Genomic DNA, 27723 nt, shown 5'->3' with positions numbered 1-27723 from the left:
GGTCACAAATAAGATGTGTATATAATATCTTGTTGTTATAATATTATTATTATACTATTGTTTTTGATTAATTGAAGGTGCCCTTCTTGACTCTCACAGACATCATTATTGAAGTGAAACATGGAGATTTATTATATACCAGTGGTAAATTCAATTGAAAATCACCATCTCTACATCACATCATGACTGAGAATAGTATCAGAGAAGTAGTTTTAGCGCCTGCGCACATGCAGGCAGGATAAAAAGAACTACAACTCCCAGAATTCTTAGCGCGCCCAGGTTAATTAATGGAGTGTGAGTTCATCGCTCGCTTGCACTCGCTGTCCAATTCTCCCCAGCGGTCGACTCCTGCCTGCCAGCCAACCCGTTCGCTAGCTAGCAAGACGGGAGTTAGCAAAAATTTTGCGGAAATTACATTTTATTATGTCGCCATTTTTGTCATTAAACTGAACAGCTTGTCCGGCGGGGGAGGGAGCGAAAAAAAATGAATTTGAGCTTTTCGAACGCTGACTCGCCTCCGAGAAGATATATTTCCCCGCCGTGAGGTGGCGAGCCTCCCGACTCCCGAGTAGCCGAAGCGGGGCTAGCAAGCCGCGGCTTCCGACGAGCCGGCGGTGCCCGGCGGGGCTTCGGACAAAGACCCGACAGATGCTGGATGTCCTCCCGCCCCCCACGACTCACACTCCAGGGCTGAACATCTGTCGTGAAAGTGACGAGAAAAGGAAGGACTATTATTCATATTTTCTTCTGGAAGGCGAGAGTAGTGGACCTCGGGAGGAGGTGCACGGAGGGGGACCCGCGGAGAAGAAGGGACGTGGTGGGGAGAAAACCTGATGCCAGTGATGGCAAACGAGCCGATCATCCTCAACGTATACGATATGGTGAGTAGAAAATATGAATCAAAATAAGAAATTATGATAATTAATGATAATACCGCCTCGGTCCAGCGTCACCGTCCCCAGTCATCTCGTGTGAGTGAAAGGGAAACTGGGGAAATACTACAATTCTATTTATTTATTATTATTATTTATTTTATTTTTTTTTACAAATCATCATCCAAACTGTTTTTTATTAATACACCGAGCTTCTCTTATTCTGTTGTTTTTTTCCCACATTATACATTTTAACTTTTTTTTTTTTAAATCAAAATATGGACATTAACAGAATGTATCCGTACCCAATTTGTCTTTTTATGAATTTCCAAATGTAAAGATAAAGCAATTCACTAATAATCCTTTCTACACCCCTGAGAGTATCACTTATTTTTCACCTTTTTCAAGGGCTGCTGGTTCTTTTCCCACATCTGTGTACACACACACACACACACACACACACACATACTATGTTACTATAGCTAAAACACAAGCCTCTGAGAGCCTAATGTGATCTAGGGAGCCACAGGTTCAATTCCCAGCAAACCTGCCTGAGGGTTCATTTTAAAATAAGTGTTTCACATCCCTGTGAGCTCCAAACAGGGAAACCGGCGGTCATCAGCATAGCAGCCTGTTGTGCTCGCCTGTTAACTGCGAGCACACTCGAACCCGGACCTGCCTCCTTTGTGACTGACGTTGGCTGAGGGTGACTTTGAGTCACGGTGCAGGGGGTGAGTCAGCGGGAGGGGGCCACAAATGGACCCATTGATGATTTATTGAATGATAACGGTCGCCCATTAAAAGTTTGTGCTCGAAGGCTGAGCATGAATTGGTCTGCTGGCCGAGGGGGGGTGATTATCCCAACAGTCACAAGCCGCCTTTTTATTGATTTAGATGCTTATAGACGTCAGAATATCTGCTGTAATTTGTGCTTGTGTCTGAGACACAATGTTCAAAACAACACTTGTTTTATTCCACTTTATTTAATTGCAACGTTTAAAGAAATAGAATCATGTGATACATGATCTAGAAAGTTCAAACCACATTTTTACATACTTTTCAAGGCTATTTTCTTCACTCATGTCCCATTATTTTATGATATGAAGGTAATTTAATCCAGATTTTTTTTTGGGGGGGGGGGCAATGTAATTATTTTGATCAGCTTCTATAGGCTGCTATGTTTTTATCCCTCATTGCACTGTAACTGTCTCATTTTCCTTTCCCTCCCCCGATAGTGGATGGTTTCGATGATGCGGGGCCACTCTTCAGGCTTCTCCACACACAGTTGACTCGGTTGTATCCAGATTTATTGCCGCAGCGTCCCCCCTCCGTTCGCTCCCGTTATGTCACTGCGCTCTGAATCAACACATCAGAGGCTCTTACAATGGATGAACATTGACAGCTACTGAGTCATTAAACACTCCCAAGAACCTGCACAAACATGCTTAGTAACACAAAGTAATACAATGTGTGTGTGCGTGGGGGGTGCGTGGGGAGACATATTGCCACTTCTTTGTCGGTATCCTTATTTTCCCCCTCTTCCTTCACATTACTCACCATTATACCCTCGCTCTCCTTCTCTACCTCTTCTGCCTTTCACCTCTCCTCTTCCCCTCCTCCCCCTTTCACTTCCTCTCGCTGTTTCACCCGTCCACATTAGTTTTCCTCTCCGTAAAGGCCGAAGAGCTTTTCTCTCTCTTTCTCTCTCTCTCTCTGTCTCGCCGGTGTTCACGTGGGGGTTGGGATGCGTGGTCTTCGGCACAGCTAGTGCACGCACAGGCTCACCATACATCCCGTGGTGGTTCTACTGAAACTGAAGGCTGTCATCAGGAGCATTAAACCTTCCTCCATTTATGGTCTCCACATCTTGTGCAAGAAATTTACAGCAATTAACCAAAACAAACCAAATAAGCTAGCCTGATCACAGAAAAAAAAATCTGACGGGGGCGTGCTGTGTGGAGTCTCCCTATGTCTGCCAGGGGTTTCCTCACCCATTCCACAAACATGTAGTAGGTTTACTGGAGACCCTAAATTGTCCAAAGAGAGTGAATGGTCGTATCTCTCCAGATGTGGTCCTGTGATCGACGGGCGAGCGGTCCAGGGTGAACCCGCCTCTCGCCCAGTGATTGGCATCAGCATCCCTGTGACCCTGAGTGCAGGATAAGCAGTAAATTATGACAGAATGAATATTCAAAGTAACCATATGCTTTAGAGAATGCTTTTACCTATTATCGTGCAATTCCAAGGTACTTTTGTGAAATAATTTCATTCTTAATTCAGCCGCCCTGCTACACCACCATCGTTTGTTATAAACTACACAGGAGACAATACAACAATCCCAACATGGTTTTCACTGTTTTTGTTTTGAGACGTCATGATAATATTCTTGTTGCAGAGGAGTTGAGGGAAGGCTCAGTTCGTGCAAACAGTGAGCTGACTTATTAGTGGATTGATGGGAAAAGCTTGGTTGGTTGGTGAAGCAGTAAACAGGGGGGAAAAAAACTTTTTTTGAGAGGGTTGTTTTTTCTGATTTGACATACACCAACCGTCCACCGTGACATTTCCCTATCCTCTCATGAATTGCTTCGCGGCCCCCCCCTCATTTACTCCCTCACTAGTTGAGTCACATTGTGGCTGATTGAGTTTATAGATCGACCCCGGCTGTTTGTTGTGAGACGGACGGACAGAAAGGTCCTCGCTGTCTCTTCATCAGACAGGCTTCAAGGAGAAGCTTGGCATATCGGGAAATAGACTTGTTTGCTTTGTAAATGAAAGTCAGAGGAGAAGATCGACAGGACTTTTCTCTGCAGTCTACAATCTTGTTTCAGTCACGATTCTTCTCCTCTGTACAAAACAAAGGGGACTTAAAAAGGGAAAGTACACTTTTTATCACAGATAAGGCGGTTTGGTCCAGTCATGAAGGTAGAAATGCAGCTTACAATCCCTGAGATAACCACGCCTGATTCTGTGAAGAACAATGAACATATCCATCATATTATTACTTAACAGTTAATATTTTTTGACAGTTGAGCAATGCATTCCAGATGCCTGTCCACTTGCGGTTGGCAGTTTCTCCTTGTCAGCTCAACTACTTCTGCTGTCATGCAGCTGCAAGGTGATATTTTGCCTTGTTCTGTGTGAACACAGCACCAATATCTTTGTTGGTTTGTCCTTCACAAATACAAGACTAAACTATATCCCTATGTTGCTCAGACATGTAAAACCTTATCGCGTCTGGAATGTACTGACTTCTCTGCTTCTCCACGGTCTTCTGTGGGCGGGCCCTTTGTCTCCGTGATGCAGTAGGTTCTTTTGTATTGTGTTGAGCGGCTTGCTTGACGAGGAAGCCGTCGAGATACAATACCAGAGGTCAAGATTGGTTGCGACGCTTACTGCAAGTTCCTCACGGCTATCTTTAGGGGAAGGGGACCAAGGGGAAGCAGGGTGCCATTTGGGCAATTTGCGCTCACCTTCCTCCCCTTGAGTAAGACTCGTGCTCAAGCCCAAAAAGGCTGATTCTCGTTTTCCATCTGAGGATCAATAGTGTCATGTGACTTTCAGGCACCGCCGTGCCGACCGGCGTCCAGCCGCCCCTCACCCTCTCTTCTTCCTCAGGCCCTCCCCCCGCCGCCCTGCACCCGCCTCCTAAGTGGATTTCCTGTCTTGCTCTGAGTGCTTTAGTCGGCATCTCTAATGAGACAGCATTATCTTCACCTGCCCTCCTGCCAGACCGCCGGCAACACGCCGCCTAAGCCAGGTTGTGCGCTGTCGCGTTCACCGTTGGCTGCCGTGTCTCGCTCGTGTAAAATCCTCCGTGGAGCAGCGAGAAACACGGAGCTGCTGCGCCTTCCTGACTCCTGCTTTGTAAGGCGACTGGTGACGAGGGCGGGATGAGTCAGGAGGCTGCCTCAGCGTGCCGTGCAGCTTATGGCTTCCTGTGCCGGTGTAGATCTATACGCAGATTGGGGCACTTTTTGTGTTTCCGGGTGTCAACACTGACATTAGTCTACATGCATCTGCTTTTCTGAGATGCAGAAAATTGGTTTCCAAGCTTTTCGTTGGACTAAGCAGCTTTGTCTTCTTTTATGGCCATATATACCTGATAGTGATACTCACACATCAGGACGAGGAAGCATATATCTAAATTTGTGAAGTTGTTGTTTAAACCACCATGCCTTGATATTTATTACATTACCCCAAAGGATTGATAATTTTGGAGCTATTGCTTTTATTGTACAAATGTCTTTTGTAACCTTCGCCTGCTCTTTATACCAGCGACTCAAACATGCACATTTGGTAATTTAAGATGGTATGATATTTGGAAACCGGTGTCATTTTTCTTTCAAGAGAAATGTGCTGCAATTCTTGCGTACGCTCGTATGCTTAGCTTCCGCGCTTTGATTTTAGAATCAGGAATTCATTGCGTAGCTGGAGGCATGTTACGACCCCCACCCACCCCAATTTTGTTCTACTAAATTCAACCCAAGGGGGAAGTCTACCAAAGTTTATGTCTGGTTAACAATTAGAAAAGTATTTTGTTGGAATTAAGGAAGCTTTGCCGTTTGGATTTGAGGTATTACAAAGTTACCATCCTCATGCCTGAAGTAACTAGCCTCTCATGATTTCTGCACTCAACCATGTTGGTGGTCTAAATGTGCAGTATCCTATTTGTGTACTAAGAACAGTATGGACTGAGAATAGCCGAGGCCAGGATACATCGGCAAGGGGTCGTTGCATCCAGCATTGAAGCCTTGGCTAAAGGCAGCTGCTGTATTAGTTTGGTGTCAAAGTGACGCTCAAAAGCATTTAGTCCTATTGCAAGGGCAAAATCCGCTCCCATTTTTAATTGTGGTTTTCGTAGAAAGTCACTTGTGACATTTTGGGATTCTCTTGCCAAAGCAGTGTCTTGCAAATAAAGCACCGTTTCCCCGTTATTGGAGTTGCGGAGCTTAGCACCTGATCCTCCATTAAGCCCTGTTTATCCACAGATTTATTATGTTTTGGGTTGGATTAAACAGTCAAGAAAATGTTTTGGTTTTCCAAGCTCAGCAACAGACTCAGCAGCCGAGAGTTTTGTTGACATAAATGGCTACACAACCACAGAAGATTTCAGTAATGGCATTCCTTCTGGTTTCTCTCTCTCTCTCTTTTTTTTTTGCTGTAAACTCAGACCCAGCCTTCAGCCACAGTGGCCGAAGCCTGACATATTAAAGTTGCTTCCCTGGCGAGAGCGAACTGTTAAATTTAATTTTAGATTAATTGAGTCAGTGCAGGTTTAAAACCAGTTAATGAAACAAAGAAACCAAAAGAAAAGTAAAAGAAAAACACGCGACTGGCATTTTTGTATTTTGTACACAAAGCAGCACAGTTGCTTTTCTGAACAGACACTGTGCTCGACTGAGAACCACCCAGACTGAGGTAGTGTAGCACCTTTTTTGAGACTGCTGTGTGGAAGACACACTAAACTCACAGCAGATTTCTGTGCGCAGTTACACACCTGGAGTTTGATAGTATTTCGTCTCAAAGTAATGGATCTTCCATCTATGAATAAGATCTAATGCTATATTATCTAAGTTGATCACATTATGAGGGTTTAAGAAATATTTTATCCCCACAATCTGTTTTGCCAAACACTGGAAGCCACAATCGCAAGAAGTGAGTGTCGACTTTAGTCCGTCACACTTGAGCGAATCAGTCAAGAATCGTGCTTCCTCGCTTTATGAACTTTGCTATACGAATACTCTTCATTGAGGCATGTGACCAATAATTTCCGCCTGATGTGTTTCAAAAAAAACTAACATCAATCTCACAAAGTTGAGGCACTGCATCAATAACGCACCCTCTCTTGTGAGGCATCATTGAATGGATTGTTAACTTGTCAGTGGTCAGTATCTGAGCAGCATGGTGAGGTCATCACCGTCTGACTGGTGGGACTCCTTTAGCTTGCTATGATGTCACGTTAATGCACAGCGGCGCACGACACACTGGCATGCCGGATTTGTTTCGCATACGCGAGTCCATTTCAGGCACAATGTATATTACTTTCGTGACTTGCAAGAATTTTCATTTCTTTTGATGCTAAAGTCCAGTGCGACTTTTCATGTCGTTTCGTTCGCTCCTGCTGGTTCTACACAGCGGTCATTGGGTGGGAGAATGAGTTCACCCTCGACTTGGCGCCAGTCCATTACAGGGCGACATATCCAGATTTAATCTCTCTTTCACACGTGTGGAAGAAATTGAAGGAACCGGGGACCATCTTTCTCTCAGGCAGAAATGAGGCCGTCCATGTTGTGTTTCCCTCATGTATTATGCAAACCGCCCACTTGTAGGAGGGCGGGGCGTAATTTATTGGTTCCCCTACATTATCGCCTCGGAATTTAATGAGAAGGGCAATGAAGGGGCTGCCAAAAGATAAAGTAACAAGTCAAGTTTGTGATGCTGCTTTCATTATTCGAATTTATATATTGGCGTGCCTCAGAGAGGCTGGAATTTTATAGATTATCAGTGCTCTGCATTTAATTTGAGAGGTATTAATGTAAAGAATGATTGATTGGAAGTAGAAAAGATGATCAATCCATCTGAATTAAAAAATATGCTGTGGGTATTTTTGGATAGAATATGATAAAACACAAGATCACACTCAGGCAATTTTAAACACACACCATTATCGTCACAATCAAACTAAGCACTAACTCCAGTTAAGCGTTGTGTATTTATCTAGTCACAAAAATCACTTTTTTTTCAATGTACAGATGTGCAATAAGGACATCTTGACACTGAAAGGGAGACAGACCCAGCTTGCGTTTTGACCCGCAGCTGGTGGCCGTGGCTGTTCTGCGAGAACGTCAGCTCTGTTTCCCGAGAGTGACAGGACGTCACATCTTGTCAGCCATGAATAAATAAATAAAATAGTTAGTTTCACGTTGGTATTACGGCCTCAGGCAGAAATACGAGAAGCCCCGCTGTTAAAAGAGACTAAAACGAGCTCTCGTTGTGTTTTGTGGCGTTCAGAGTGAAGGGCGTTAACAAATTTTTAAAAAATGTGATAGATAACTGGGATGGCATGGTGGTGCAGAAAGCCTCGGGTTGGATTCAACCATGCCTTTGTGGAATCTCCAAAGTTCTTCGGTTCTCCAGTTTCCTCCTACAATGCAAAAATATGCAGTATGTTCATTGTAGACCCTAAATTGTTCAAACTGTGAACGGAAAGATGGATAGTTGTATGAATAGTTGGCCTTGTCAGCGATTTGATTTTACTAATGAAATTCCTTTTGAAAGCATTGGGCAACAGAGGAGAGTATTACTAGCCATATTTTATGATCTGCAGATCGGTAACAAAACCACTGCTGTCCAAAACTTGTGAGGAAACACCGTAATCCTGCTTGTTTTATTTGTGTTCAGAATTTACTGGGAACGATGATCTCACTTGACCCCGTTATCTAACACTTTACTACTGACCTTCTTGTTTCTATTTCAGTCGGAAAGGCGACACTTCCCTCCAGGCAGAAACAACGATCTAAATACACCGTTATTATCGGCTAATACGACGCTTTGTCTGCAGCTGTCCAAGAAATCGTGTGTTGCGAAAAACACCACGCTTGTGGAAACGAGAGGACATTTTTTGTCTCTGCTCATTCGCTGGCCTGTCCGTAGCAAAACACAAAGAGCCTGCAGCCCATTCGGCATCTTCATTGACCTTTGCCCCCCACTTTGTGTTTGAACTGTTTTTTTTCGCAATCTGGAATGAGATGGCCGATGAAGATTCTCCAGCACTGGGTAATGTGCTTTATTTACATAACCCTAGACGGGAAGTTTGAGGCAGTAAATAGCTTGCTGAGGTTATCAGACTATAAATATGTTTTGCGATGCAAATTTGATGCGGGTGAAGATCCAACCGTTCCGGTGTCCCTGCCTGTATTTAAAACATTTTTTATTGTTTGCATGAACCATTTCCTCCGTTTATATTTTTGGTACTCTTGGGTTGGAAACAGACTTCATGGGCTCATTCCAAATTCCAGCACGAAGCAAAATTTTGGATAGCGTGGGTTGCCAGAGTTGCATGAGTCAATATGGTCTACATTTAATGCTCTTTTTTTTTTTTTTTTTCAAGTTTGGCTTTTCCGATTTGCATATGGTTTGACAGAAAACTCCTTTGTTGTGAAGTGTAAATGTAAAATGTTTCCTGCCTAGCAACAGCCCAGCCTGAGCTGCAGATGTTAGACTCACAGAAGTGAAGAGAGAGGAAGATAATGTGGGAGATCACTGCTCCCAGGATCAATTATCGATTTAGCGTGGGCCTCTATTTGTAAGGGGGTTGTCTTTTTTTAAGCGCGCATAGGGTTTGAACGCTGTCCGTCATTGAACAATAAGCAGCCGAGTTTAATCCAACACGTGTGTGCTTGATCGATTCTCTTGAAGTATTCCATAATAACGAAATGAAAACATCTCAACGAAGGCTTCCGGGGCGGTAAAACAACTCAGCCACTCCATTAATAAATGGCGCGCGCTTCTTTAAACACTGTCTTTGATTAACAATGGAGGCATTTTATAAGTCAAACGCATTAAAATGTGACTCATCAGTTTTCAGCCAAGCAGCAACATTAATAAAGCAGCATTGAAAATGGATGTTGTATTCATCTTTTATGGAGCCAGTTTTATACCCAGTTGTGACTTCAGCATGTTCAACAGCTATGGGCTGGGAAATGTTGTTAAATAGCGTTGTAAAACATCAGCATGAAGGTAAATTATCTCGACCATGCCCATGAAACAAATGCCCTCCAAAAGGTTTCAAATGTAGCTCTGTATAGTTTGGACGGGAGGCAACACGTGAGGCGGACTCACACGCACCATCCCATCAGTTGTGTTTTATTTGTTTTTTATTCCAAATTTGTCGGCCAGTTGGCACAGTGGTTGCAGCAAGAAGGTCCCTGGTTCAACCCTGACACTTTCTTTGTGGAGTCTCCATGTTCTCCTCCAGGTTCTCCGGTTTCCTTCCACAGTCCAAAAACAGGAGGTTCATTGGTGCCCCAAATTGTCCGGACGTGTAAATGAGAGACTAAATGGTTGCATCTCTATATGTGTCCCTGCGATTGATCCAGGGTGAACTCTGCCTCTCGCCCAATGGGATAGCCTCCAGCGACCCTGAGTACAGGACTAGCCGAATTGATAATGAATGAATTAATGATATTTGTTAGGCTGCTTGAAGTAACCTCAAATTATCAATGACGACACTTTCACGTTCCTTCTGATGATTAGACGTAATCAAAAAACCTCTCTTATTATGCCACATTTTTTCTTTTCCTCTCCCCTCAGTATTGGATCAACGAGTTCACCAGCTCTCTGGGTATCGGAGTCTTTCACTCAGGGATCGAGATCTATGGCAGAGGTAAGGCTCCGCCTGCAACACCCACAATGAAACCGTTATTTTTACACAACTGACTAAAATTGGTTTTCCAATGCTGGTTGACTGGTTTTGTGAACATCTATTCAAATAACACCAACTTCAACTGACGTGTGTTGTTTTACCCCCGTCAAGAGTTTGCCTACGGCGGACATCCGTACCCATTCTCAGGGATCTTTGAGATCACGCCGGGTGACGCAACCGAGCTCGGCGAGACCTTTAAGTTCAAGTAAGTATTGTACATTCAGGTATTTTGTATGAGCGGGCAAACTTGAAGATGTTTTGCATGTGAGGTAACGCTGGCAGCCACTAAAGGAAAGTCTGAAATCCAAAACACTTCAGTTTTAGAAATGATTTTCCTGTCACCCAAGCATCTTCCTCAAGTTCCTCAATATTTTTCCGATAGCAGTACTTCCATCGAGTATAGTTAAGAGCAAGTTCAACGAATTCCAACTCAACATGTAGTGTGTTTTTTATTTTTAAAGCCTCCCCATAAAAGGGAATTAAACGTGCACCAAAGTGCAAGCTTCAAACGGAGGCCTCCGGCATAAAGGCATTAGGAGTTGAATGTGAATAAATTAAGTGGATTTGCAAATCATTCTGAAGCTGATTCTAAGATTTAACATCCACATTTATTCTCTGCGTACTTCCAAGAGTGAGGCGGAGGCGACGGGCCGTTTAGAGTAAGCTGCGAACTGATGCCTAAAGCACTCCGCTAACTAAGCCCAGCAGTATTCAGCTTTGTTTTGGAAGCCCCCCAGTGGAGATCTGAGGTGTCAAAAACCATCAATACAATCAGGACGCCTGATTCACCACATGCAGCTTCCCTGCTGACTCTGCCACCGAGATTGGCTACGTTCGGTTTTTCATGCCGGGTTCTTAAACGTCATTCGGTAATACCTTGACATATGGGTGCAATTTGCTCTGTAGCTTTTGCTCGTATATCAAATTAAATTCCCCCATTAAAATGAATTGAAACGCAATTAATCTGTTCCAGCCCCCTGGTTTTATTATGTTTTTAAATAAGAAAAATGTACTCTTTATAAAGAGCAAAAAAATGTATAAAAATAGCCCTTATTCTTATTTGGCTTTGCTGACTGTAAACTGAAGCATAACTTTAGTAACTGGTGTCATAACAGCCAGAGGTGCTTCAAGTAAATGCCGACCGCCCTGCAGAGGATGAATACCTGGAGCTCCCCTTCTAGTCATCCAACCCTAAACACTGCTTTGTCCGCAGAATGTCTTCAAACATCTGCAACCAAAGTCCAGCTGCATAACTAACACGCCAGTGCATCGTCCAATCTCCAGGTTCTTCACCACTCACGACGGTGATCCCTGGCCTCAGCGGGCCAGTATCTTCCTGTAATGAGGAGGGCCATTTACTTCTGGAGGACACAGATAATCAGAGGACTCCGGTGGGGTGTTTATAATTTTCACACCGCCCGCATGGTCGGTGGCAGCTGACTCGGATTCACCCAAGGGTGGAACTGAAGTAGATGTTGCAAAAAAAAAAAAAAAAAAAAGCAAACACGTCGTGCCGCAAAAGTCATGCATGCATGCACATAAAGAATCAGAAAATTGTTTACCAGGGTGCTAATATAATGTAGGGCAGCTATATGTCAGATTTATAACCGCTCAAATCTATCAGAAGGCTATATTTCAATAGTTTGTCAATCCAGCATCAAAACAAATGAGGGAGAGAGGGTGCATTTAAAATTCCGAAAGGCATTCAAAATTAATGGGATTCAAGGAACGCAACAATGGCACTGGATCTGATTTGCTTGGAGAAAAAGTTTGAGCAACCCCCGCAAGATGCTTTCCCTCACGTTGAGGCTGAGTTTGACCGCTGCAGCCCAGTCAGGCTGTTGTGGCATGGAAGTCAGAAAGCTCATGGATTCCCATAATAAGCCTGACGTGTGTGTTTGTGTGTGTGTGTGTGTGGGTCCGTCTACACACAGCTATTCTGCTTCTGTGCATTATTTCTGCTCTAGTTGATCTGCCCTTCGGCAGACTCTGACACACACACACACACTCTCCTACCGTCTCCATGCAAACAGCACTTGGCCAAAGATATAAATGATCTTGGACAAAATGTCTGTGTATTGTCCAGAGCATTTTACATTTGCAAATTGACAACCTTTTCCTTAACCTTAAATCAGTTTGATTCTTAAACATGTGCTTGGTGAACCGATGCATAGAAGCAGATACACCTTGTTCTATTTGCGCTCCGAAAACCCACAAAGTCTTACTATCGTAGCATCTGTATAGGAAGAATTAATCTCTTTATCTCTTTATCCACTTAAGATCAATGTTTAGTTGTTCTGCCATGTATTTCATATAATTGCACTGTTTGTATTTTTTTTAACCAGTTTCATTTGGACGGCTAGTGGAATTCACCGCTCTGGTTTCTGTCCTGTGCAGCCTTGCAAAACAAGAATGCGGCCTTGTACAAGTGCAAGGCGATAACGGAGAAACATTTTGATTTGCTCTTTCAAGCATGACAGCTAGACAGGAGTTTGGTGTTTGGTGAAATTTGCTGAAACAAAAGAAAAAAGTAACCAAAAATACACCCTGAAATGATCCTTGGTGGTTTTACATGATCAAATTTTCTGAGAACACGCCTTTTTCTCTCCCTCCCCCAACCTTCTGCAGAGAAGCCATAGTTCTGGGCAGCACGGACTTCACGGAGGAGGATGTGGAGCGGATTGTGGAGGAAATGGGAAAGGAGTACAAGGGCAACGCCTATCACCTCATGCACAAGAATTGCAACCACTTCTCCTCGGCGCTGTCGGAGGTTGGTGCATGCGCCCTCATCTTTAGTCGCCCGGTGGGAATTACAGTTAAAGCGCATTTCCCTTCACCGCGCAACGACTCGACTATTTTACCAGGATTCTGAATGTTAAAAGTTTCAACTCTTGCAAGCTGTCGTCTCGACAAAGTGGAAACACCTTTAAAAAAGCAAGGCGATATTATTGTTCTTCGCTCGGCTTTTCTGTTTGGTGATCAAACCCCAAACGGCCGGTGATTCAATTTTTTTTGGTCCCAAAATAGTCATTTAATGGACTCTATCCTGATGGCCTTAAGGCATCAGTTGATAATATGAGGGCATGGCTTCTTGGAACAGCTGTAACCGTCACTCCCTTATTTCTGATCGGCCTCTCGCTACCGGTAAAAAGGGAGACAGCAAAGTTTATCATGTGTGTGTGTGTGAGTGTGAGTGAGTGAGTGACTGGGTCACGGCCTCGGCCAAGAGTAGCTGTTCTTTGCCACCATGGTGACAAATACAAGAACAGAAATTGCTTATTCGTCACGGAAAGTAAAACCGCTGGGTTGTAACTTTCCTTTATCTAATGTAGAATGAAGAGACGTGACAGGACTCATCGAACTCCTCTTTGTAATCTGTTTGAACACACACTCCTGTGATAGCGGCACCGTCTGTGAGGTTTGGTGTCTCTTCTGCAGAGATGCTGTTGTGTGTGTGACGGGCAGGAAGGGGTCTGGCTGCAGATGAACGGGGGCACAGACTAGTGGTTAGTCATGCAAATGGAGACAAGTGCACATAAGGGTTTTTAAACTGAAACTAAAAATCTGGACCGGGGCACGGACGAACACGGTTCGAGTAAAACGCCCGTCATCTTGACTCGGAGTGTGAGCACTTGAACCAGAGCGGCGTCGGTTTAGTTTCAAATCGGCTTATCCTTGTGTGACTAATGAGCAGGGGAGTCTTACACTTACATCCAACACAGAGATGGGGATTAGGGGACACTGATACAAGCCTAGACATGCCGAGCCAGCTGGCGCGCACACACACATACGCACACACACACACACACACACACACACACAGTAAACTTTGCTGTCTCCCTTTTTACCGGTAGCGAGCGGACGATCGGAAATGAGGGAGTGACTGTTACAGCTGTTCCAAGAAGCCATGCCCTCATATAATATTAGAATTAAAGCAGTAGGACCTCCCTCCTTCTCCAGCTGTTTGGAGCCTCCTGGGCTGCTAGATGCTGCTAGGTGTTACATACTCGCAGAGACACATGAAACTGGAGGTGCAGCCAACACAAAAGGCTAATGTTTGCTATCACTAGTTCTGTTTAAGTACAGTGTTATGTGGCTTCATGTTAGCATGCTAATTCATGTGCTCATTTACTCATGCGCTTACTATCACGTTCTGGGATAGCAAAAAAGTGTCTCAGTCGGCATCAAAAAGTTGCCCGCAATCCATATCGAGGCAAACACATGGCGGGAGTGCTGTGGGAACTCGCGTTGTTTACTGTAACCTCATTAACGCAGGTTACTGAGTTCAAGAAGAGCGGGAAAGAAGTCGGCGCTGCTCCCAGCTTGCACACCTCATCGCAGAAATAGATCGCTATCCGGCAATTAGCGTGATTGTAGGGGTTCGCGGTAAAGGAAATAACGAAGGGGATTTCAGAGGAATTCAAAACCTGCGTGGTTCTCGAATGCTGCCCGCAGGGAGAATTAGCAACTGCTAACGGCTGCACGGCGGGTAAATGAGCCACATGGCAATGTGTTCACAGTTGGAAAATGTCCATTAGGGCAGCCGTTATCTCATCATAAAGACCTGGCAGGATGTCTGCGCCGCTGTAGGGCAAGCAGTTGTAGTTGAGACTGTTAGCTGCAGAGCAGAGGTACCTGGACTCCTCCTGGGGAAGCTTTGCATTCGCTCACCAAGAAGCTCTCTAAGGCCATTTGAACTCGTCGTTGACAACGAGAGGTGACCTGGGGTCGGCTGCAGAGAAGCAGACTGTTTTTTCATCTTTTAAAAAAAAAAAAAAAAATTTTCTCCTGATCCTCATGGTTTGTCGATATTCCCCGTCGGGACTTTCCCTCCAAGAGTTTGGGCGGCTGTATGTCGTATGACATGTATGACTGCGAATGTTCTTTTCCTTGAATAGCCCCGAAATGATCTTGATATAAGCGTGTGTTTGAAGGGGGGAGAAAAATGCTTCTTTTCTCGCTTTAGCTGCTGCCGGCCCAGGCTCTTATTTTTGTCAGGGGTCACAAGGAAAGTCAGCTGACGGACTCGAAGCTCACTGTTTTGTACATTTCTAAAAATGTCCTGTTTATTTTTCAGTCACAGTTGCATATTTCACCGCCGGATTTAAAGAACGTCCGAGTCACTAAAAGCTGAAATAGCCGTTTATTCCGGCTGATTTGCAAATCATATGCTAATTCTCTTACTTTTAGCTCGTCACTTCTTTTCCCCCTGCCGTCCATGAGTTTACACACCAGCGGTTATTTCGAACCAACTGACGGAGACTCTTCCTCACGTCCCACCCTCCACTAGATCCTGTGCGGCAGGGAGATTCCTCGCTGGGTCAACCGCCTGGCCTACTTCAGTTCCTGCGTGCCGTTCCTCCAGAGCTGCCTGCCCAAAGAGTGGCTGACCCCGGCCGCCCTGCAGTCCAGCGTCAGCCAGGAGCTCCACGGCGCGGGGGACCTGGAAGAGGCCGAGGACGCCGCCGCCACCGCCTCCATGTCCCCTTGCTCGCCTTCCTCCTCTTCAAGCCCCTCCTCAGTGCCGCGTCACTCCCGCCACCAGCCCCGCCGGTAGAAGCTGCCGGGAGTCCGCGGGCTGGACTGTGCTTCGCAGAGACGGCCGGGTGACTCCGGAGGCCGCCGCGGCCGACGGGTCCGGTCACGTGTCGCGTCAGACTGTCTGTGAGCGAGGCTCGGGGCCAGGCCGGCGGCCGACATTCGGATTTCACCAGCGCTCGGATGGTGAATGGTGCTACTCCCCACGTCTTCACGGTGGAACCGGTCAGAGGAGATGTTCCACAGCAGCAGCATGATTTCAGATTTCAGTCCTGAAAGGCTGATAGGAAGCAGGAACGTCCGTGGTCCCATTGGTATCCCCCCCTTTCTTTCTTCCTTTTTTAGGGGGGGAGGAAACAACAAATGATGCTAGTCTTTAAGGTGGATTTATCAGTTCATGGCATTGCCAGACGCTCGAGGCACGTGGTGGTTTTAACACTTGGCAGCCGTAGTTTGCCATTTGTCGACGAAACATCTGGAGAAGAACGAATGAACGGAAGGTTCTAGGTTCTGATCGCGGCTGGAATCCAGGCAGAAGGTACATTCTGCTGTTCAGTTTTGTCTGTTTAGTTTTTCTTCCTCCAGGTCAATGAAAATTTACATTTTGATTTAGAAACCGAGACTCTTCAGAGCCTGACTGATGCTGGTTTCCCCCGATACGCCAATTAAATTAAACCCCCCCCAGTCAGCGAGGCAGTTGATATTTAAACACCATCTAAATCAAAAATGGCTGGAATTGGAGGCAACATCTTTTCAACGTGGGAAAGAATACACCCCAATACAAGCGGTAAAACAGTAGTGTATACATTTTAGATCCATAAAAAAGCGATAGAAAATATATCTGACGGTATCAGTCGGGCTCTAGAGCTTTGACCCCCTGCTATTAAGAGCCCTTATTTGTTTTTCCCCTCTTCGGTCCAGAAGGCCTTTGGGTCGAAGGAGCGCGATGTCACTTTAGGTTAAAATAATCCCGACGGCGCGGCCCTGCCGCCGACGTCTCCGGGGCCCGGGGAGGCAAACACAGATGGCAGCTGGACGCCGTAATCCGTGCCCGATAAAGACGACTGAGAAAACATTTCAACGGACAGCGTAGGGGTCGAATCCCAGGCAACCTTAAGTCCTCGTCATCAGCGGCTTGATGTCGGGACACGTGAGGCCTGTGTGTCGGCGCTAGAAATGGCATAGGGGGCGACAGGTCGAAGGAAGACGGGATAAGTCCTCGTCACGAAGAACCGTCGGTTTCTTGGTTTGAATGACGGCAACTTCTTTCTTAGTAGCAACTGCCGCGGTGCCTTGGATGGAGGTACCTGGCGCCGCCACACCTCGCCTTACCTCGTCTAGTCCGCGCGTTAGCGTGAAGCAGTGCGTGCTGAGCTCTGGTCACATTGGTGCGTTAGCGCCGAGCTGCGTGAACGTTTTCCTGCACGTCTGCATTCACCTGGGGAAGGAGCGTCCTCTTGCTCCCTCCCCAACTCCTTCTTAGAACCTAAAATCCAACGCTGACATCGAATGGGATTTACCTGAAATCAGACAAGGAGTAAAATAAAATGTCGTCCGACCTACAGTTTAAATGGTGATAAATGAACTGCTCTTCATCATGAAGAGTCAGTTTATTTCCTAACCCCCCAACTAAGCCATATATATATAAGCGGGGTTCAGCTTGGCGAGAGAGGGGAAGCCGCGGCGCTGCTTCCTGCCATTTTCCTGAGACCAAAACAATGTTTTCCTCAGCGCAAGGGCGAGCGGCTGACCGCTGAGCTTTCCTCTCCGGGTCAGTTGTTCCTCTGAAATGCGAGGAAGCCGAGAGAGCTCACGTCCCTCCCTCCCTTTCCTCCTCGAGGCGAAGGTGCTAGAGCTGCCAGCTCCACCACACGCCAGTCACGTCTGTGTCCGGTCGTCCAACCAGGAATCCTCTCCGGCCCCCCAGTAGGTGCACTTTTAACCCCCCTCTGCGTTACAAGAACCTGCTGCCTCGTGTGTACGTTCTCTCAAACACCAGCCACAGATGTGTCGCAAACACACGGACACGCAGCTCTTGCCGCCGAATCCCTGACCACGAGCAGGAAACATGTCGGCAACATGTCTCCTTTCAGAGAAACCCTGTTTACGCTTTTGCTGTATTTCTACAATGTTGGTGGGACTTTGGCGTTTTTTTTGTCTGTTTTTCTGTTTGTGTTGGATAAACTCAGGACCCCGAAAAACGTTTTTTTTTTTTGTTTGTTTGTTTTTTTTTGTAATAAAAACCTTAAGAGCTTTTTATCCCACGTTCTGTTTGTTGCTTTTTTTTTTCTAATGCAGAGGTCACTCCACGGAGCTTTTCAACTTTTATACTTCTCCTGTCTTTGATTAAAAAAAGAAAAGAAAACGCTTACGTTTACAGCTTGTATGTGTTGTGTGCCCTGTTTGCTCCGCGGGTGTGTGTGAGTGTGTGCGCGTGTGTGCGTATGTGTGTGTGTTTGCGCTATTACTTAACATCTTGTATTGCAGGCTGCTGACTGGGCCCTGATTTCCCCAAATGTACCAACACCTACTCCAGCTAGTGTTAACAAATGTCACAGTGTTTCGAAGAGATTTTTTCTTTCTTATCTTCGCACAGAAAAGATCTTTTGATCAGTTTGCCGAAAAGCCCCTTTTGTTTTTTTTTTTCCTCCATCACAAATAAAGCTGAAGCAATGTTAATCAAAGACACTGTAAAACAAGAAACCAGCAGACTCTTCATTTTTTCAGAGACTTTTAAAGTTCCTTTAATGAATACTTTGGAAAAATGAATGAAAAAAAAGTGCACTGAGTTTTTGTGTGTGTGTGTGTGTGTGTGTGTGTGTGTGTGTCCTCTGCTGGCTTCATTTGTACTGTTACCTGAGGAGCCGTCGCAGCTTCGAATGGCGACGCATGTTTTTGTCCGATGAGGTTGATTCTACTTGAAATTAAAAACAACTTCAAACAATTAAAACTTCAGTGATGAACAATCTCCATTTTTATATAATTTTTTTAATTTTTTTTTTTTTTTTGCGCTTCTGAATCAGGCCGGATCCCATCCGAGGCCCTGGCGTCGCCAAGCTCGCCTTTCTCGTGCAAACGAATGTCACACGTACTTTGTGGGCGGTAACTTCATTACCGTGGAAATGGTCAGTGTCACGAGGGTCTCTTTGTTGAGCTACGAATGTCGGCGGGGGAAACCTCAGCCTTTCACGTGTTTGGTCGGATGGGAGGGAGGTGGCTGATCTGTCTCAACATCCCCTCCAGTGAACGTCCCAGGGAGCTGGTTGTCTTCAGACCGTCCATGTTCTGGTTTGCCGTGAAAGGAATTAAACGCAGAATTTTCAGAACCAAACTGTTCTTTCGACTCATTTGATTACTACTTTGACGGTTCATAGTTTGGCAGGGGTTGGGGCTTCCTCCTCACACCAGAAGGTCCCTGGTTGGGGTTTTTTTTTTTTGTATGGGGTTCCTTCCACAGTCCAAAAACATGTAGTAGGTCCACTGGAGATCTTTAATCTTCCAACTGTGTGAATGCAAGTTGTTATATGTTGTCGGCAAGAACGTCTCACTCAACACAAAGCTAGATTGGAGATGTGGAACCCCATCCATCTTCAAGTGGGTCAACAATTGTCCTTAGCAGCGATGGAGATGTTGAGGTTCTCTGTGGGGAGGATGGATAATCTGGAGATGAAGTCGAGCTGAGATGGTTCGTATGTGGACAGAGGAGGGGTGGTCAAGATCTGGGAGGAAGGATGCTGAGGTTGGAGGTTCTGGAGGAAGAGATGCAGGGGGAGAGGCCGGGAAATGAGATGGTTGTGAAGGTTAGATGGAGGCAGGTGATTGGCTGTGGTGACCCCTGGAGGCAGCAGCTGAAAGGACAGGAAATGGCGCACGTGTGTGTGTGTGTGTGTGTGTGTGTGTGTGTGTGTATGTGTGTGTGTGTGGATCTGGGTCGCCACTAGGTGGAGATGAATCTCCAACAATGACATGCAAGGCACCTTCTTGGAGCTCCGGTTTGAAAAGCTGCTGAAGCTTCAGTTGCCAGCCGTAACTCAAAACAAATCCCATAATATGTTGTTGAAATGGTTGAGGAAGCATCTTTGATAATCAGGAGTGACGTGGAAAAAAAAAAAAGAGTCATCTGTCTTCAGCAGACATCAGGCTACTGCTGCTCCCTGGAGACTAACTTTAGCTTCACTGGCTTCTCTGGCAAGGACTTCCAGCTGATTTTCAATGGGATCTGGAGGATGACAAGGAAAGAGCAATGAGATTGTGTGTGTGTGTGTGTGTGTGTGTGTGTGTGTGTGTGTGTGGTCTCACCACAGTGTCCCGGCATGTTTCCAGAGTATAGCTCTGCAGCAGACGTACAACTATCATCTTCATGACGAGGATGGCGAAGCGCATTCCGACGCAGTTCCGAGGGCCGAGGCCGAAGGGCATGTAGGCGTACGGGTTCACCTCCTCCCCGCTGGATTTACTGAACCTAAACACACACACGTTAACCAATGAATAAAATATCAAACGGAGGATGAAAAGCAGAAGGCAGGTTCAGAATGCAAAATACTAAAAAGCACCCGGACAAGTTCTTGTCCTTTGAGCTGCTGGGCCACAGCCAATCACCTGCCTCCATCTAACCCTCTCCCGTCCCACCATCCAACTTCCTTGTCTTTCCAGATCTTCACCATGCCTCCTTTGTCCATGTCCAAACCACCTCAGTCTTAGTTTATCTCCAGAACATCTACAACGTGCTGTCCCTCTGATGAACTCCTTCCTGATCCTTTCCATCCTCCTCACTCCACATCTTCATCCTCGCTACGTCCAGTCTTCTCCTCAGTGTCCACCTTCTTTATCTCCACTCCCTGTAGCTCCACCACTCCACTCAGGTCCATCTCATTCACACATGTATTCTTGTCTTCCTCCAGCTACCCTTCACTCCTCTCCTTTCCGGGTCACACCTCTAGATGTTGCTCCAGGTGTTCGCCGCTCTCAACACATCACAACATCATCTGCAAACATGATTGTCGACAGAGATCCTCGTCTAACCTCATCTGTGAGGCTGTCCATCATGTAGCGGACAAGAAGGTGCTTAGAGGTAATCCCCGATGCTCTCCCACCATCCGTAAAACTGGTAAAACCAAACATACTGGACCTCAAAAGCAGACGACATGTGATGTTTTCTGACACTGAGTTCACTAGGCATGTACAAACAACAGCGCGAAGTGCAGCAAAATTAACAAGTTAGTAAGCGAGTAAGCTCCAATTTTTAGCCCTCTGTTTTTGTTCTCTTAGATACAAGAAAGGGTATAAAATGAGTGGGGGAGCTGAACCAAGTGAGAAGACACGATGACCTCTTCGAAGAGCGTTCGCCTCATCTGCCGGTCTACCATTACAATACCGAAGAAGGGGAAAGGGGAGCGGCATTTGCCGACCGTTCATGGAAAATCCGACACGGACTTCCTGCCGAAAAAGCGACCTGAGAAAGAGAAAGGTGAAGGAATTAAAATTCCAGGTGTCCGGACAGAAGTTCAAGTACTGTTCCACCGTGACAGATGAACATTTCGAAGTGTGCTTGAGGCTGAGCAGCTACCAGGTTGGCTTGCATCAACTTACATTGTACATATAAGGTATCCTCAATATATTTGTAAATATATGTTTTGCATTTTTGGTCATTTTATAAGTCGCTGGCATGCTGAAAAAGTGTGGGCACCCCTCCTGTATAAAGAGTTCATGGAGAACTTGAGGAGCGCTTGCAGGAGCCCTGATGGTCTTCTATAGGGTTTAGAAGCTACAAGCAAAGGCGCTAAATATACTGCTCAAAAAAATAAAGGGAACACTTGAACAACACAATGTAACTCCAAGTCAATCACACTTCTGTGAAATCATAGTGTCCACTCAGGAAGCAACACAGATTCATTTTGACTTGTTTTAAGGACATTACATCAAAGTTGGATCAGCCTGGAGTTTGTTTTTACACTTTAATTTTGAGTGCGATTCTTATCCAGACCTCCATGGGTTGATACAATTGATTTCCATTGATCATTTTTGTGTGATTTTGTTGTCAGCACATTCAACTGTGTAAAGAGCAAAGTATTTCATAAGAATATTTCATTCATTTAGATCTAGGATGTGTTTTTTAAGTGTTCCCTTTATTTTTTTGAGCAGTGTTATATAGCTTAAAGACGAGGAGATTTATACGCCCATGATGGGGTTTTATTGTGCGCTCATCAATCAAACGTAATCCGGAATGCCCGTGTCAGGAAGTGAACGCGTCGTCATTAAAGTGTAATGGAGTAGAAGTCCTGACGCATCACTTCCCAAATGCTAAGCGGCCGGCGTTCGCATGAGGCCCAACCCACAGAATGTCGAGGTACCTCTCCGGCCTGAAGAGCTCCGGGGATGTCCAGAAGCGAGGGTCCTTGTGCAGGGTCGTCACCGGAACCCCCACCAGCGTCCCTTCGGGGATGGTGATGCCATGTATCTCCACCGTCTTCTTACACATCCTCTCCAGCCGAGGCGCGGTGGGATAGACGCGCTGCGACTCGCACAGGACCTGGTCCAAGTACTGGAGACCCGTCAGAGTCTCGTAGGAAATGGGAGCCTTCGGCGAAAGGTGAACAAACACGTGACTATTTGTCATTTTGGGAAAAAGAGCGATCGGACGGGGGGAACGCCTCACGTTTTTCGGTACATGCGCGTCGATTTCCTCCTGCAGGGTCTTCATGGCGTCCGGGTTGGTGGCCAGGTTATAAAAGACGTATGTGAGGGTGGTGCTGGTCGTCTCCAAGCCACCAAAGATGAAAATAAAGGCTTGCGATAAGATCTCATGCTCGGTCATGCCTACAACGGAGAGGAGGGTTGAGATTTATAAAAAAAAAAGACACCGAATGGTTTCAAAGCTAGCAGGGATGCTAGCAGGTCTCGCCAGCGCCGACATACCTCTGCTCGGCTGCTCGTGCTCGTTCTTTACCTCCGATTCGGAAACCTCGTTCTGGATCAACACGTGCAGGAAGTCGGGACGATCCTGGAGCGCGACACAAACGAATCATTCCAAAACGCCAGCGATGGGTTTCTTTGAACGCAAGATTTTAATGCCGTGGTTGCAGATTAGAAACTAGGCAAGACTGACCGAAGACTGATACCACAGCTAAATCAAGCTAGCTTAGCATTAAGACTGAAAGCACAAAGCTAATGTCTCAAACGCTCATGAAGATCCTTTAATTTATCGCCTCCATCGAGTTTCACCGACCACCATTGTGGACACTCTGTTTTTAAGGCGATGGGATAAAGTTGTCGTTTCAGTTCTTTGTTAGTCACATTTTAGGCCAATCAAAGATGAGGATAACATCGCTAGCGCTAATAATTGTTGATCAGCTCACTAGTTCATCAGATAAAGACATACAACCATTACCCGAGTATGACTAGTGGTCAGAGGAAAGTGAAAAAGGTGAGCTCAAGACAACACAGTGAAAGTTAAATTGTACTTGGATTCACTTTTACTGGGGAACCGACTCCGACTCCGTGATGCCTGGTGTGCGGGGAAAAAGCTGTCCAACAGTGCTGTTGTTCCAAGCAAACTTAAAGGCCACATCCAAACTAAAAACCTTTCACTTCAAGAGAAGATCACGCACTATTTTGTCCATCCGCGTAGACAGACAGAAAAATAGGCGGCGGTGTCGAAGAAAACCACCAAGATGTGCGAGAAAGCTCCGCAAGTTAGCTCCAAAGTGTCTGGACTCATCGCTAAATCCAAAGACATTAATTCTACCTGCCTGCAAAATCATTGTTGTAGAAATGCGAATGTTAAAGAAATAGCCCCACACCGACAAAGTAAAGTGAGACTACAGTTTCAAAAAAGAATATCTGAGTGTCCGAAGGAACTGCTTACAGATATCTCCTCTTGATGTTGGTCTTTTAGTTTCTTCAGGATGTCGTAGAAAAAATCCATGCTGCGTTTGTTCATGAGGCGATCGTCCAGTTTCAGCAGCTTCAGCAGATGGAGGGTGAAGGGTAAAACCACTGGAAGAAACCAGATTGTTTGAATTTCCTAACATGTTTACTCGATCGACGGAATGAAAGGTTTATGCGTTTGGACTGCGGGAGGAACCCGACGCAGAACATGGAGGCTCCACGCAGAAAGGCCCCTCTGTGGGTGTCCAAGCCCAGTTAGATATACGTACTAAATATGAATATCGGAAAGAATCTGAAGTTCATGATGTTCTTGAGGTGAAGGAAAAGAGGGTCGTCCGGATTGTTGATGGAGTCTGTCTCCACGCTGAAGGAGGTGCTGGTCACAACATCCATACTGTACATCCCTATGATTCTGCAGCGGAGAAGATGAGAGGGTGGAGGTTCGGTTAGGAAAAGGTTCCCGGCAGTGAGTCTTCCCCGAACGCGTTTGTGCGGTGATTGGCCAACGTACTGTTTGACGTCCACGGATTCCTCCAAGTTCCTTCGGGCGAGACTTTTGACAAGACGATCCGCGTAGCGGCTGATAAGAGGAAAGACCTTCCAAAGAAAGGAGAATTTAAGTGACGATTAGAAGGCAACGCAACGCTTCCGGCAGGCAAGTACGCAGCAGAGGAACACTAAACTCTGTAAAGTAGGGGTCCCCAACCCCCGGCTCACGGATCGGTACCGGTCTGTGGATCGTTTGGTACCGGCCCACGAAGAAAATCTTTCTTGGTACAAATTAAGAGTTATGTCGCCATCGGATCTTATTTGGATAAATGACTGTTTCCGCCTTAACTCTGTTGCGCCATTTCTGACATCGGCTACTACTTGGAAAAAAAAAAAGGCCAGAAACAAAGCTTTTTCGGGAGGAAACGAGCAAACAAAGAGAAGAGACGCGGAATGCTGACATAAAGAAAGCTGCATTTAAAAGACAATATCAAGATTCCTACCTAAGTTACAGATTCATCGCACCTACTGTGCATTAGTTGTAGTGAACGGCTCGCTAATGAATTATTACATTATGGTGGATCGATAGTAGAGTGTGAAATTATTGTAATTGCCTAATTTAGAGTGTAATTGTTGTATTCAGATAAACTGTACTGACAAAAATGTTTATTATTTGAATCTCCGCGCCTCTATCCGGTCCGTGGAAACATTTTCATACATTAAACTGTTCCCTGGTGCAAAAAAGACGCTCAGCATGCCGAGGAATACTACCTGACGACACCGACCTGTTTTAGTTTTCCGCTGGTGAAGCACGGGGACATGGAGTTTCGGATTCGTTTCCACCTTTCGTCCTTAACCGCCGTGACCGCGTCGGCGAGCGGTCCAAACACCAACGAGTCCTGCTCACATCGGCGGCGGGAGGAAAACTCCATCATTCAGAGCGCATACATCGCTGACTTTATGCCGACGAATTAAGATTAACATCAAATTAATGAGTTCATAAATCAAAGCGCAGCGGTGTTTATTTCCATCTTTATCAATGTGTCAAAATGCTATAATGTCAGGCTTTCAATACTTTCCAGCAGCACTTTTATCCTTTCAACCTGGTGTTAAATGCAGTTGTGCTTTTCTCCAACGCCAAATCCCAGGGTTCCCTGTGTCCAAGCACAGATATCCTGCGATTCTATTGGGATAAATCTATCTCTTTTGCACCCACTATTCAATACCTGGTTGAAAAAAAGGGTTTTATTTCAGGATTTGAGCCCCAAAAAGATACTGGTTGCTGAGGTCCAGGCTATTTTTCGCCTGGAATTAATGACGGAAAAAGCTGATTTTAATCTTGGATGTTTTATCCATGTTGGAATTGTGAACTCCTGAGCGTGAGTCCAAAAGTCAGGATATAGCGTTGGCTGACCTCTGCGTTGGAACCGGCTGCAAAGTAACCGGCCGAGTATTTGCTAATTTCAAAAAATCCCCCCCTCACCGACCTTGTCGGACAGGAATTTTCATTGTTTTGCAATCTCACTCAGAGCTTTTCAGAGCATGGGGTGACCTACCCTTCGGTTGGTGAAGGTAGAGTAGCACTCCTTCAGGAACACGGTCTTGATAATGTCCGGGTCTGACACCATGATTATCGGAGACCTTGCGTCATACAGCCTGCAGGCAAAAACGCAAACCTTGCACTTTTACATAACTTTTATTTGTTGTCGCGGAAATGGTTTTATCCTTATCTTTTAAGGCATGTGAAAGGGGCACATTTTAATTTTCTCAGCTGCATTTTCCATAACTTTTAATACCATGTATTTATTTTTGAATGTACACAAAAAAAATTCAACATCCCTGATGAGAAATCTATAATATAATGATAATAGAATTAATTTCTGAATAGCTCATGTTGTTCATGTAAACGCGAATGACTTTTAACCGATGTTTGAGATGTTTTACAGAGTAACTCACCCCCAGACGTCTCCGTACTTGGTTTGGCACTCATGGTCGAAAGCAGCTAGCCCCTAATTAGAATTTCAAGAGAAATGCATTATGATCATTAAATGTTAAATGTAAAGTCGCAGTGGTGGTTAATAACCTCACAAGTGTTGCGCCAAGCGGGCTAGGCTTTCAAGATCGATGATAAAGTCCTCAGCTCCACTCAAATCTCAGTAGCCATAAAATCCTCTCGCACTAATATATTTATTTTATGCATGTGAAAATGAACACTTTGAATCCTTGCCTTACCTTTCTGTAGTTGAGCATCGTCCCGACAAACGGCAAGGGTCTTGGGCCAGGAATTCCCAGCTTCTTCAGAGACCTGAACGGCCAAATGCCATACCTGCACCAACAAGATGTAACGGCCCATTTAATAACAGCAAAATAACCCGATCCGATCTAAGACAGGGTTTGTGATGTTTATTTGCGTGCCGTCCTGTCTGGGGAACGAGGGTATGAATTTGGGCGACTGACATGAGCAGGTAAACGGTTTCCACTTATACCCGTTTTACACTTGCTTGCATTCAACCATTTGCAGGCCGATGGCGGCCGAGTGGCCATAGAAGGTCCCGACCAGGGTATTTGGACCAACAGCAGGCTCGGTGTCTTTCTTGCCCTCGAACTTTAGCGAGGAGCCGCGAATTGAACCACCAACTGGAGACCAACAGGTCTGAGCTGCACCCGAAAGTAGGTGAGAGGCCATGTTGAGGGCAACAGAGGTTTCTATAGGAGTCAAGGAGGCCATCTTGATCAAACCAGAAATACACAATGACCTGAACTCAGGTGAGTCCCCAGAATTCGTAGCTTTGTAAAACAACACACACACACACATTCACATAATCTCCTTTTGAGTTAGACCTCCAAAAACCCCAGCAGGTAAAACACCAGAGGAGGATCTTCTTTGAGGAGAGACACCAAGTCAAGTAACTTCCCTTGAGAATTAAAAAGTGAAGAAAAAAATGATTGAATTAAAGTTGCTCACAATAGTAACAAGGCGAGAAAAAGAGCCAGCAGAGTCCAGGTCGAGGCTGAGAAGAGAGGGAACTCCATCATCACAGAAGTTGTACACAACAATGAAACTAGAATGCGGAAAAAGGCGCCTCATACAGAAAACATTTACGCAAGCGACCTGCCCCTTTCGTGGGACGAAGTCGAAACGGAAGGGAGAAATTGCGCAATCCACTAGTTTTTCCTCTCACGTCTGGAATAAGCCGTTTTTTTTTCTTTTTTTTTTTTTTATCGAGACGTTTTTGCTTAATAAACCCTGTATCATTCCACTGCTTTGCACGAAAATATCGGTCAGTCACTTGATTGGATCGCTGCAATGTGAGACTGCAGCTATGAATAAATAAAATGTGACCTATTTTTTCTAACAAAGAATGTTTATTTTTCCGATTCCATGCGTTGGGTGTTGCAACATTCAACGGATAATATATAATAATAATAACAATAATAATAAAGGGTGACCAATCGCAGCTCTTTGGGGCGTGTCTTAAAGCTTCCCGTGGACTTGTGATGGGTGACACCACA

At 45.4% G+C, this 27723-nt stretch overlaps 2 protein-coding genes across 2 annotated transcripts; one reads left to right on the top strand and one right to left on the bottom strand.

The window, feature by feature from the left end:
- Positions 1–336: 336 nt before the first annotated feature.
- On the top strand, positions 337–20054 carry LOC147236740 (deubiquitinase DESI2). Its single transcript, XM_086173402.1, has 5 exons — positions 337–881; positions 10185–10257; positions 10408–10501; positions 12925–13066; positions 15587–20054. Exons 1-5 carry the CDS (start codon positions 834–836, stop codon positions 15851–15853), a joined length of 624 nt encoding a protein of 207 aa, XP_086029528.1. The 5' UTR covers positions 337–833; the 3' UTR covers positions 15854–20054.
- LOC147236739 (cytochrome P450 3A30-like) lies at positions 18807–27284 on the bottom strand. Its single transcript, XM_086173370.1, has 13 exons — positions 27176–27284; positions 26443–26536; positions 26167–26219; positions 25767–25866; positions 24996–25109; positions 24233–24318; positions 23991–24133; positions 23699–23829; positions 22750–22834; positions 22490–22650; positions 22185–22411; positions 20134–20296; positions 18807–20053 (listed from the first exon to the last, which is right to left on the bottom strand). The coding sequence occupies exons 1-13, from the start codon at positions 27244–27246 to the stop codon at positions 19976–19978; spliced, it is 1506 nt and encodes a 501-aa protein (XP_086029496.1). The 5' UTR covers positions 27247–27284; the 3' UTR covers positions 18807–19975.
- Positions 27285–27723: the final 439 nt, after the last annotated feature.

Source organism: Fistularia commersonii, chromosome 2 (assembly GCF_037954325.1).
Source record: "Fistularia commersonii isolate RoL2024-O1a breed Wild chromosome 2, RoL_Fcom_v1.0, whole genome shotgun sequence".
Lineage (NCBI taxonomy): Eukaryota > Metazoa > Chordata > Actinopteri > Syngnathiformes > Fistulariidae > Fistularia > Fistularia commersonii.
Note: the sequence above shows the minus strand (reverse complement) of the source record. Positions and strands in the feature narration are given on the sequence as shown.

Bases quoted from the DNA above. Each gene is read 5' to 3' on its own strand.
- LOC147236740 (XM_086173402.1), top strand. From the start codon at position 834: ATGCCAGTGATGGCAAACGAGCCGATCATCCTCAACGTATACGATATG. The intron at 10,258-10,407 runs GTAAGGCTCCGC...ACCCCCGTCAAG, and splicing joins GATCGAGATCTATGGCAGAG to AGTTTGCCTACGGCGGACAT. The intron at 13,067-15,586 runs GTTGGTGCATGC...ACCCTCCACTAG, and splicing joins TCTCCTCGGCGCTGTCGGAG to ATCCTGTGCGGCAGGGAGAT.
- LOC147236739 (XM_086173370.1), bottom strand. From the start codon at position 27,246: ATGATGGAGTTCCCTCTCTTCTCAGCCTCGACCTGGACTCTGCTGGCT. The intron at 23,830-23,990 runs GTACGTATATCT...GGTTTCTTCCAG, and splicing joins CTTTCCGATATTCATATTTA to TGGTTTTACCCTTCACCCTC. The intron at 22,651-22,749 runs GTATGTCGGCGC...TCTCCGTTGTAG, and splicing joins GCACGAGCAGCCGAGCAGAG to GCATGACCGAGCATGAGATC.